Below are 11,949 nucleotides of genomic sequence, written 5' to 3'. Positions count from 1 at the left end.
ATTGTTAAGCAGTTTGAAGTTCTACGTTCAGACGTCAAAACGGTGTGGTATAACACTGTACGAAGAAACAGAAACAAAATGTGCCTGCGTTAACACAACGCATTCCATTCACTCTTTAGTTTATTATACGCGAAAACCAGGCAGTATAAAAAAAGAATAACTTAATCTTCAGAATATCTTCGCCCATTAGTTTTAAAAAATCCTGTTCAACCATTGTAGTGAATTTGTTTATCACACCTAGAGTCAATTATCCAGTACACAGCATAAGCAAGTGTATTCAAGTGGATGGGACACATTTCGGTGGTGGTGCGAAGGGTAATTACGAAAAGAGGTAAAGATTTATCGATGAATCATTTTTAGAACCGTTGCGATTTCAACAGATTTTTTCTTCGCGAAACACATTGTCAACTTCGCTTGTGTTGTTTGATATCGAACGCTTCTGGGTTTCTTTACTTTGTTCCAGGGCAAATAAACAACCTTTCCTGTTTTCTCAACAATTGACGCAACTTTTTTTTTCAACAGCCACCTTTCACAAACAATTTTCCTTTCACGAATTTTACTTCCCGAGTTTCAAGCTGTGGTTCCATTAACAGATTCTTCATGAACCTTTGGATCGGTTATCGGTTTGCGACTACCACCCGGTTTATCGTATCTGTTACGTTGATCGCGCGAATGGGGAGGCCCAGAGGCCGCAGCTGAATGTAAGGATCCCGCATGCGAAGCATTTTTTGTAGTAGTTTCAGCCGGCGTCCCCTCTTTACTAGACAAAGCCGAATGCAAACGAGAACCGCTTGAAGAGTTGTCCAGGACTAAAAAGAGAAAGCGATGAGTCCATACTTATTAGTCGACAAACAAATCTATATGTATACTGTTGGATCGGCCATTGGTTTCTGATTCCACTTTGCGCGGTCGACGACGACGTTGACGGCGACCAGGGCCCGATTCTTCATTGCTTGAGCCGGAATCTAAAAATAGATTTTAATGATTGGAAAAGAAATATATTAGAATGCAAAAAAATCAAGCAAAACATAATTTGCGATCTTACCCCTATCTAGACTAGCAGCACTCGAAAGATCTTGACTATCTGGCGCCGATTCCTCTTCACCACGCCGTTCTGTATCCATCATACGATCTCCAAATCCACGACGAAATCCTCTTGATCTACCTCGAAAAGCTACATATAAACAACACAAAATTAATGGCACTCAGCAAAAATATGCATAGAATAATTTTCAACGTCGATGTACAGAATAAAAAAAAAAAAAAAAAAAAAGGCATTCTTACTTGACTAAGGAGTTTTTACCTGATGATTGTACAAATATTAACCGACGCCACAACTCTTACCAGACATAGATGCATAAATTGTCATTCGTTGGCTACTGACTTATGACAAAACGTTTTGCATTGTTTCGTTCTAACGATATCCTTTTCATCTTCCTCCACTAAAGAACAAATCCCAAAGGGAAAATGGTAGAATTTTTGCTGAGTAGCATTCCCGACCAATTTCAAAAACTTCTTCGACGCCCACGAGACTACCGGTTTGTCATGTACAAATTATTCACAATTTTCCTAATCGGTTTCCAGAGCTTAGGGATACTTACAGAAGAAGCTACTTGGCGGTTAGCAAATCAAATACATGTCCACTGGTGCCAGTTAATGGAAAGAAAAGTAAAGAAAATGGTACGTATAGTACGTAACGTAAAGAAGTTCAACTTTTACCTCAATACGCATAAAACGAACTTGAAAGCCATGTGCCCAACGTTTGTTTTGCTTTCAAATGCTAAACTGAACAGATTTAGAAAAAGGAATTTACCGCTGTCACGATCTCCTCTTTCTGCATGTTCGTTCCGCTCCACACGATCAGCCCGTTCGGGTCGCTCTCCTCGACCTCGAGCTGCTCCACGGCCTCTAACCGACGATGCAACCCCACTTCTCTCTACATGAAATCGTTCACCAAATCGACCACTACTAACAGGTGCACCTCTTCCACCTCGACCTCGGCCACGCGTTAGACTTCCTCGGTCTCGATTACCTCCTCCTTCCGGTTCAGCACTGTATCCTCTGAAATACTCTGTTGTTGTTAAATAATTTAAAACAAATTTTAGAAAAAGTACAAACCTATCCACACGCCGCGGGGGAGGAAACACAGGAGCTGACGTAAGGTTGCTGTTGTGAATAGAACGAAGTTGCTGATCGATCTCTAACTTCTCCATGCGTAATTGTTCCACTTCCTGGAATGATACAACAATGAGCCTGGAACTTAGTAGGTCGCCTAGAGGAAGGCTAAACCAAAAAAGAAACTAGCAGGAGTCAAACAGGGAATTCCTTACCTTCAAGTGTGCTAAGTGATATTCGAGAAGGACTTTGGCATTAGCTATGGAATCCACAGTGCCTACAAATACAAATGGAACCAATCCATCTTCGCGAGGATGAGTAGGGTTGGGTTCGTTGTCTCCTTCAATTTTAACGCGCACAACGTTGCTCTTGTCCACTATTTCTTGAATCACACGTCCGTTTTTACCAATGACTTTTCCGACCAAAAATCGAGGCACCTGAATGGATTCTTCGCCGTATTCCAGCATTCCACGAGCTTTCCTTACCGATTCCTCAATCTGAATTATCAATACAGCTTTTTAAATAATTTCAAACAGCAGTAACTCTTTCGAAATACCTCCCCATGGATTCGGAAGGTACAGGAATTCTCTAATAGCTCAATATTCGTAATTCCATCAATCTTTCGAGCTTGTTGTATGTTTGCTCCATGTGCCCCAATCGCTAATCCCATCAGATCCTCTCTCACAGTAAATTCTTCTGTAAACCTTTATTTAAAAAAAAATTCATTTAATTAATAAAATACTTAAATTGTGCCAAATTCATAAAGTTATAATATTTACCCTCCACTAGAATGTGTTCTTGTACATTCAAGCTGTTTCGCAGCCTCTTCTGTTCTTTTGAGCAGCACCACTTTTTGCGTCAAATTACGAAAATGCATATCCTGCAAAAGACCTGCGCGCTTCCGGCTGGACTCGTGTCGAGACTGATAAAACGTAATTCAACAATCAGTCAGACACTTCGTAGGTGAAAGATGTGGGAGTTTTTACCATAACACTTAGCACTCCTTTATCGGGGATATATCGACAGACGGCTGCTTCAATCGCTTTCTGAAATTCCTTATGTACTCCATCTCTTTTAGCACTATTATAAAATAGAATAGCAGTTATTTAACAGTTTAACACACATGCTCAAGTGTGGGACAGCAGGGGTTAATGTATCAATACTAAAGCTAATGGTTGCTGATAATATGCTTGAAGCCAAATAGCTGATGGGAAAACAATAACTTACTATTCACGTAATTCTTCAGGCACCTCAATTTCAAATTTGAAAAAGTTTGCTTTTGTCAAAGGAGAATTGGTGTTCAATGGTCGAATTCTTTCACCAGGTACTATTTCTGAATATGACATTTCCCAGCCAACATACTCCACAACATAAAATTCCCCTCTGATCATCTGTGTAAGAAATGTAAATAAAGGAACATAAAATATCAGCATGAACCTCTCAGGGGATTCACTTTAAATACTAGTGATTTTCAAATACATTAATTACGATTTTGAAAAATATTAAAGGATCTAGAACTAACCTTTATGACAGCTTTCCACCAACCAAATGCTTCCTGTTCATTTGCCTTTGAGTAAACTTCAATTTCTTGATTTTCTACAAATGTAAATGGACCCTTACTGTCCTTCAAAGGTAAGCGAGACCTTGAGAAGAGAAACTTTGTCTCTGGCTGCCAACTAATTCAAACATAATATATATTAGTCCAGGTTAATCTGAAATAAAGAATTCCATGTAAATGTATACTCATTCTCAAATGCTACAGATATCTCATCTTCATGAACATCGGTGACAAATGCCTGCAAAAGATGAATGTGAACGTTAGCAACAGACGATGGACCAAATAAAAACAGCGGAGAATTGTAACATTTTTCATGTGTTTTTTCTGCTTTACGGAAGGTAATGAGATTTTGCCAAACAAGCTAAAATATCAAAAAGGGCAGGGCCGGTTCATTCACTGCCGACGCTTTCTTTACACAAAGATAACAGACTGGAAACAATGTTGCTATTGAATATAAGGCAATCCAAAGTAATCAAACAATAGTAATATTTAATTGGCCCTACAAAAGAAACTGATAAATATATGTTTTATTTTTCACCTTATACCAAGCCCCATTTTCACCCCGGACTTCAACGGCAAGGTCCTCCATTTTCTTCGAGCTCAAACACCGTTGCCAGTTACATCAAACCCAAATTGCTTGAACCATTTGCCAATTAATTGTTGCCATTTGCCAGATTTATTCTAAAGCTTTAATGTTTACATTTAGTTTGAATATCTCTGTTCATGCCTGAATATACAGATGCTTCAAAAAGGGGCTTTTATAAACAACAAATAATCATCCAAAACAAATCATGGAGTTAATACGGAGCATTCTGAAATGGATTGAAAATTTTTAAAATTACGATCCTTCACCCTGCGAAATACATTTAATGCTTTAGCTAAGTTAAGTTGGCATGTGACAGGACAGGACATGACATGTCCTGTGCGACATCGTATGACTTCAAGAAGAGAAATTTTTGGTGCCAGTTCTCAACACGACATTTCGTGAATCTCTTTGGTTTGTACAAGGGGTTAATGACAGCGTAAAGTTCGACTTCGTCATTGCTAGCATTGTCGAATTTCAAACTAGACGGTCGAATGTAATTCAATCAATATATTTTGACTAACACAATTTTCTCTGTAGCCTTGCTGGTTGCACTTGGTAGTAAGTTTTCAACCTTGCCTATGCTTGACGGCCATTACATTTCTACTGGTCCTAACGCACTAACCGATTAGTCGACATCGACTAATCGAGTAAATAAGCAAATTCTATTTACTACGTCTACAATTGCGTTGGGTAAGGAATGAAGTTGCAAGACTTTTTCTGGAGCAGCAATCTGTGGCAGCGACACTTGTTAACTTTTGAGGCTGGTAAATGAAAAACTGTTTATTTGGCCGATGAATTTAATAAATGCGCCACGAATGTGCAATAGATGTAACGCTAAATCTAGTGTCAAGTTCACCGGGACCAAAAGATTTTTTTTTCCTAAATACGCCCATAGACCAAACAACAAATAAATAGTAATCGCGGACGCACTTTTGGCGTAATGTACTGTTATCAGCGGTGCTTCACATTTTTTCATAAAAAGCTACGAAAGCTTGAAAACCGGAAGTTGTTTAGATATTGTCAACAATTTTTCTGAATAAACATTTCCTTTTAAATGCCACTAATGGACTTAATGTATACTATGCAGACAGCGAAGTTGAAGTTTAAGCGTAAAACTAGGCGATTCGTCGCAATTGATTCAAATTAAACAAACTATATGGCATGTGTAGTTCTAATTTTCTATCAAAACACAAAATCCTTATATTACAGGTAATATGACCTTTATAAATTACCCTTAATGTGTCGCACTGCTTAAAAATCTATCGAATATTTCGAAGCCTCTCAGGACGTCCGCCGTTTAATTGACTGCCGTGTTTCACCTTGTGCCTTCCACATCGACAACTCACAGTTTAGAGCTCACCTTATGTCACCATACATGAGAATTTCCAGCTTAGTACAGTTCAGCATTTAGTCGGCATTGATGAATGATCATCTGTCGGTTATTATGTCAGCATCTTTTATTGATTACTTTATTTATTAGTAATATATACTGTATTTGCTTCGTTTTATATCACTAATCAGCCGCGGTGATCACCGTTAGTCATGGCTATGCCGGAATGTCAAGGAAAACTTTAACTAGATCAGACTAAATAAACTGTCAGCAAGCTTCAGACAGTAGACCGTGGAATTCAACAAATAGGGGCAGATTGGCATGGAAGCCTATTAGAACATTTCACTGCGAGTTCAGCCACATAACTTTGCTTGTGGTAGAAAAAATGCATGAAATATATTCCGAAATCAAGCACACAATTTGGACAATTTACTGATGCTGTGAATAACGTCTGTCTATATGTCCGTACGGTGTTTATGAAAATTTTCAACGATTATAAAGCTTCTGGATCTCTTCCCAGACTGTTAAGAAACTGTTTGACAAGATCTGCCAATATGCGACGCTTAAACCGCAGGCATTCGTTGACGATATCCATCACTATAGATTTGCGCAAGTCTAATGACCCCTTCAGACGTGAGAGTTCATTGAAGACGCCATTGAAATCTGAAATAATAGAGTAAGTTGTTAGGGGGACTTCGATTGCAATAGCAAGTCTGACAAGTTAATTCACTTCTTCCAGGTCGTTTAATTGCGCGGCAAGCAGCGGATTTGACTTGTAGATTGTGTTGTTGTATTTCTTGAATCTCGGGCCGTAACAAAGTTCCATTTAGAGGCAATTGGTCGCCGACTCCGCTGACACAATTCAGAAAAGCGTAATTGGTATTACCATGATTGGCGTACAGATCTGTAGGTAAATACGATAATAAAATATTTACATTATATGATCAAGAAAGCCTTTCAAGGCAATGCTCTGTCAAAGCTCCAGTCTTAATTTTCGTACCTTTTACATCTCCATTAACGAAATGATTGGCTGCTGAAGCAGGAACCAGTGTTTCGGGAGTTACTATTGCACCATTATTGTGCAAAGCTTGAAGAGATGGAGAAATAATTATCTGAAGTTCGCACGGTGGCACATCTTCAAGGGTAGAAGTAGTTTTTGTTAATCCGTTGACAAGAGATGTTTCAGGTGGCGCGTCGATGTTGCACTCGGCTATTACTAGTGAATGAGATTCATCTTCGCTATCGAAGTGATCAATTGTTGGTGAAGGGAAAACGGGTGAATTAACACCAGGTAAATGACTGTCAGGTCTAATTTGCACATCTCCCGGCAAGGACGGAATTGGAGAGGGCGGAGGTGAAGGTGAAGTTGAGGCTGAAGACAGTGGTGTAAATGGTCGTCGGACACACAAATCGCGTGGCAGCGGCCCAGCTTTTCTCTTTGACGGCCTAAATGGAATAGGGTTAGGAGATTCAGCAGGTCGTTTGGTTCCACGTCCACTAGTCTGCGAGGCGCTGCCACCAACCAAATCAATATCAGCTTCGTCTACCATCATCCTCTGCAAAACAAAACAATACATAATGTAAGAGCACACGCCACAGACATAAAATTGGGGAAAACGGGTACGAAATTTCTTCTAAGATATTTGTTATATCCGGGGAAAACCGAAGCTTAAGCTTGCCTTGTCAATTTTAAAAGGATTTCCAAACATATGTTGTCTAACAGGTGTAGATTCGATTTCTCGCAGAGGAGGTGCTATTCGTTTTAAATATTCTTGATAGTTTCCCATTTGACCAACAGGCATACTGTGGACGTCATCTGCCAGATATTTTAAGCAAGTTATTAGTTTTTCCCAAAAAAATTAATAAAATTAACTAATAATGGAAATGTTAAAAAATCTACTTATTTACCTTCGTCTTGCAATCTAGTGTGGGCCAAGGAAGGCTGCAAAAAATTTGCCCGCATTCTAGCAACTTGATCGAGAAGAGTGGAACGTGGAATATCGAATGGATTACGAAGATTTTGAGCTCGCATTTCTCGTTCTTTCAACGCCAACGCAAAACCAGGGAAATCACTCATTTGGTCCCGTAAGTTTAGAAACTTGTCTATCAGAAAAACGACATCAAGCGGTAAACACAATTTGCTTCAACACTTATTAACTTATCATACCTATAAGCGTGGGATTAGAAATAAAATCTTTCCGAAATGCGGATCTTGGTATAACCTTAATGGAATCAACTACAACTTGTCGATTTCTCCCGACTTCTGAGCAAACTCGATCAAACTCAACTTTTGCTTGATGCTTGAGTCTCTTCAAATAATTGACTATACTATAACTCAAATTGTTGTCCAATGATTCAGGTATCAGAGTAGAGGCTAAGTTCGGGGCACCCATTCTAGTCAGAGCACGGCGTAGGGGCTGCGTAATTTAAGAAAACAAGTTAGTGAAACATCCGATCTTGCAAAGCACTTTGTCCTACCGCAGCGTAATATGGCGGCATCGTTCGCAGGTAGTTAGCAAAATGTCCTCGCCAATCAGCTGTTGGCCTCAGGCGATGCACGCGGAAAAGTTCATCCAGAAGCGGAAGTAATGCCGGGTAGTTGTAAGGCATCACAAAAAGGTTGACTGATTGCAAATTTGTGCTAGCTTTAAGATATCCAAATGGATGGCCAGATTCAGAGCTTCGGTAACTGTTTGGAACGAACACCTAGGCCAAGAGGAAGCAGAAGAATCGTTTCTAAGATGTCACGGAAAATATATATAAATTTATATAGTACAGGATATAATAACATTATATACGTTGAATACAATAATAACCTTACTAAGAAGCAGAGCAAAAATGTAATTGAAAAAAGAAAATAGCAACACACTTGCCAACATGTGGACGCCTGCTTCCTTGACAGAATGTACTGAGTCAATGGACAAGGTTCCACTTCGTACTTGTCAAACGGAAGATTTTCAATTATCATGGGTTCTTGGTTAGTGCACGTGAATTGGACAACGGGATGCGCAGTTCGGGGAGACTGTGGCAAAGATCAAACATCAACAACTTGCACGTGGACACGATTAGAAGACCACCGTAAAATTTACGTACCAGGGAAGGAGCATTCACATCAGGCCAGAAAGCTTCTGGAATAGGCCAAAATCCAACAGCAAATCCTTTTTGTGCAGAACGTGGTACATAAATCATTCGTCTACAAACTTGCCAAGATGATCCTGAAAAAATTGCTTTACTATCTTCATCAAGTAAAACTTCACCATTTGTACAGTCCGCTTTCCCTGTTTTAATTGTTCAACGATGCAAAAAGGTAGCCAAATTAAACATGTATGATTCAGAATTGCTGCTAACGCAAACCTTCAGCTAAAAGTGGAGGATCAGGTCCTATTTTTTCAAAATAAATAACTACACCACTTTGAATTTTTTGAACCAAACTGTCAACACATTGCATAAGCATCCGGTGTGAAGTAATGGCGTAAGAGCGTCCCCCTGTTACTTCACACATGGTATCTATTGGCGAAGTATCACTTGGTACCAATCCCATTGGATCTCTTTCAAGGGGTGGAGTTCCAGTAAGTCGTAGAACTAGGCTAAAGAGCCGCTGGTCCCACCGAAAAGGCTCACGCGTCAACTCAGCACCAGGAATATTGTTATTCATAGGCAGGTTCAACTGTAAAAATGAAAGAATAATGTGCGTTTAAAAATAATAAACAATGATGCAAAGTCACACTATGTCAATAGTTATATATTAGTTTTCTATAAATGTTTGATAAACTACCAACCTCGTCATGGATTCCTCCATTGTAAGCAAGCTTCCCACCATCAGTAATGGCTACTATTACAGCTGGCTCTAAAAAGAAAGGGTGTCTTCCTTGACCATACATATCAATACCAGTTTGCATTCTATTGACATTGAGTAGATCAAATGCACTTTTCAGTGCAACACCCAATGTTGACAACCCAGTTGCTTGCAGATTCTTTAGCTCATTCATAAATGTCCCTAAATTTTCCTTCCATCCAGCCTGTACAGTGACACATACAATAAACATTTTTAAAAAATGCAGGTAACATTACATTTTTAAAATGCCTAAAAGAAAACTGTAGTTGTTCAACAGGTTTGAATTCAAAATTTGTTTGTATTTAGAAAAAATTAAATAATATTTCTAATATTGTGAATTCATCATACTTCAAACTATACCTTGATATTGAATGGAGGTTCTTCAAATGTAAGGAGCATATATCTGTCACCACGGCTCTCAGGGGATCGCTGCCTAATCTTTGAGAAGAAAACTTTCATGTACACCACAGTAAATACTTGTTTAATACACAACATTTTCTATTGTAAGCTTTGTTCACTATTATGATAATGAAACAAACTAATGCATAGTATATGTTTAAATTAGAAAAACTGAAAATTTAACACTCTTACATAATCATACTATGAAGTAAGATAAAATTGTTTTTATTCATTAACTTCACATGTTGGCATTCCCTATTAAGCTCCTTACGGATTGCAAGTAGATGACTCTTCTTTTGTTTATTCATTTTGAAAATAAAAACACGAACCAATTTTGGTGTTAGTGGAATAGTGGTAAAAAGATGCCAATATTTACTTTTACGAAAGTCTCAACAGCGCCTTTCGCCACGTCCAGCAGCGAAGGACGCCCTCCAAGGTAGGCTCGTTGATTCATGGAAGCCGACGTATCCACAAGGAAGACGATGATGGTCATCTTAGTGGCGAACAGGAAAGCCTACAACTCTTATTTGTAATTATTTCGTATAAAAATCTTCCGCAAGATCAAAATGCACCAATATCGAAAACCAAGTTTAGTCTAGCATGACCGCTATTCTAACAAGCTCGACTTGAAGGCTACGCCAACACATATAAACTGAAAAACTATGGCCGGTGTTCGGCTACACCCTGGGACAGTGTAAAGTGCGGATTCTAAGTGCAGGATTCCCATATTTTACTTACCTCCTTCAAGCAAGAGCTGCGGCTCGGTGGCTGTGATGTGGTTAGCTCACACTAGTTCACAACTTTCATGGAACTGATCGGCCAAATCATTGTAAATTTTGATTTGAAACAAATGCAATCAAAATCCGGGATTTCACAGGCTAAAAAAAACAAAAACAAATTCACTTTAACCAATTTATATTCAAAAACAAAAAAAAGAATCAAAAACAAAATTAAAAATTAAAATAAAAAACAAATCCTAAATTTGCCCTACCCCACCCCGATTACCGAAGTAGTCCCTGATTGGCTTTCTTTGGGGTGGGTAGGGGACTCGGATTAGAGCCAATCGGGGCCGATTTTTACTACAAAACAATTTTCGTTTTAGAAAATCATTTGTTTAAATTAATTCTAATCTACTTCGTTCAAAAATAGTAAATCAGAATCAAAATTTAAAAAATGATTCAATAAAAAAATTGTTATTAAAATGGAAAATTAATTCGAATCTAATTAAAATATAGATTGACTCAGCGATTAACATTGAGTCATTAACACTGATTAATTGATGCTTCGCTTACGACAAGAAATGCACTGCTCAAGGTGTATTATTCTTTTAGTTTTTCAAATAGCCCTTGCACATGTTTTTAAGGGAGGCTACCAAAAACGTTTTCCTAATATTTGTGAAATTATTCTTTTGATTAATCCCTTTATTACCACAAGTTTTTGGTTTTTTGGTCAACCTTGGTTCAAAAACTTTTTAATGCCTAAAATAAAAAAATAAAAATTAAATTAAAAGATTTCATACAATAGCATTTTTGCACGTTCTACCCTATATTTACGTCGTTTAAGTCTTAAAGTATCTTTTCCGTTCTTTAGATTCTAGGCCTCTGTATTCATGTTAAAATTTTACTCGTAGCACTTGTTTCACAAATAACCTCTTCCTGTAATCTAAAAACTAAAATGCGATTCGAATGAGCATTCACGAGGTAACATTACATAGCCCGTACATAATTAATAATTATTATGTAATTATAATATTGTCACACTGGACTTCATTTTGACTTTATCATTTTGTATTTAAGTGAAAACCAATACAATTCTAAGTGAAAAGAAATTACGATTATACTTAACTTTTGAACAAGTTGTAGAGAGAGAGAGTAAGAAGAGAACTCAGAGAGCTCAGGGGAACTTCATGGGAGAGTGAGATGGTTTTTTATACCATTATTACAAAGCATACACCCCTTCCCTAGGGCTGCATGAGTTCTTGGGCTAAACGTTACACAACATTTTTGTAAGCTTACCTACTTGTGTTACGGCATCTTTCGCGGGAAACTGTACCATACGCTGAGAAAAGATAGCGACATTTGTTATTTTTCCTCCGCGACAGGTCCCCTTTCTTCAAGACAGGCGAC

The 11,949-nt window shown here is 38.3% G+C and overlaps 2 protein-coding genes across 2 annotated transcripts; both read right to left on the bottom strand.

Moving 5' to 3' along the window:
- Positions 1–247: 247 nt before the first annotated feature.
- Positions 248–4,328, bottom strand: LOC130703308 (RNA-binding protein FXR1-like). Its single transcript, XM_057524796.2, has 13 exons — positions 4,212–4,328; positions 3,859–3,911; positions 3,638–3,791; positions 3,343–3,506; positions 3,102–3,195; positions 2,895–3,037; positions 2,672–2,819; positions 2,331–2,612; positions 2,119–2,231; positions 1,814–2,061; positions 1,046–1,174; positions 870–965; positions 248–809 (listed from the first exon to the last, which is right to left on the bottom strand). The coding sequence occupies exons 1-13, from the start codon at positions 4,260–4,262 to the stop codon at positions 571–573; spliced, it is 1,914 nt and encodes a 637-aa protein (XP_057380779.1). The 5' UTR covers positions 4,263–4,328; the 3' UTR covers positions 248–570.
- A 1,675-nt stretch (positions 4,329–6,003) lies between these two features.
- LOC130703307 (integrator complex subunit 6-like) lies at positions 6,004–10,316 on the bottom strand. The gene is made up of 13 exons (XM_057524795.2): positions 10,200–10,316; positions 9,785–9,862; positions 9,369–9,608; positions 8,944–9,256; positions 8,683–8,867; positions 8,459–8,611; positions 8,068–8,295; positions 7,757–8,006; positions 7,498–7,692; positions 7,269–7,405; positions 6,590–7,145; positions 6,320–6,493; positions 6,004–6,252 (listed from the first exon to the last, which is right to left on the bottom strand). Exons 1-13 carry the CDS (start codon positions 10,314–10,316, stop codon positions 6,083–6,085), a joined length of 2,796 nt encoding a protein of 931 aa, XP_057380778.1. The 3' UTR covers positions 6,004–6,082.
- Between the last annotated feature and the right edge of the window lie 1,633 nt (positions 10,317–11,949).

Source organism: Daphnia carinata, chromosome 6, assembly GCF_022539665.2.
Source record: "Daphnia carinata strain CSIRO-1 chromosome 6, CSIRO_AGI_Dcar_HiC_V3, whole genome shotgun sequence".
Lineage (NCBI taxonomy): Eukaryota > Metazoa > Arthropoda > Branchiopoda > Diplostraca > Daphniidae > Daphnia > Daphnia carinata.
This window is presented reverse-complemented; position numbering and strand designations above follow the sequence as displayed.

Excerpts from the sequence above, each read along its gene's own strand:
- LOC130703308 (XM_057524796.2), bottom strand. The coding sequence starts at position 4,262 with ATGGAGGACCTTGCCGTTGAAGTCCGGGGTGAAAATGGGGCTTGGTAT. Across the intron at positions 2,820-2,894 it reads AGAACACATTCTAGTGGAGG|GTTTACAGAAGAATTTACTG; the intron begins GTAAATATTATA and ends TTTTAAATAAAG. Across the intron at positions 2,613-2,671 it reads CCTTCCGAATCCATGGGGAG|ATTGAGGAATCGGTAAGGAA; the intron begins GTATTTCGAAAG and ends TTGATAATTCAG.
- LOC130703307 (XM_057524795.2), bottom strand. The coding sequence starts at position 10,316 with ATGACCATCATCGTCTTCCTTGTGGATACGTCGGCTTCCATGAATCAA. Across the intron at positions 9,863-10,199 it reads CTGTTGAGACTTTCGTAAAA|ATTAGGCAGCGATCCCCTGA; the intron begins GTAAATATTGGC and ends TTCTTCTCAAAG. Across the intron at positions 9,257-9,368 it reads ATGGAGGAATCCATGACGAG|TTGAACCTGCCTATGAATAA; the intron begins GTTGGTAGTTTA and ends TCATTTTTACAG.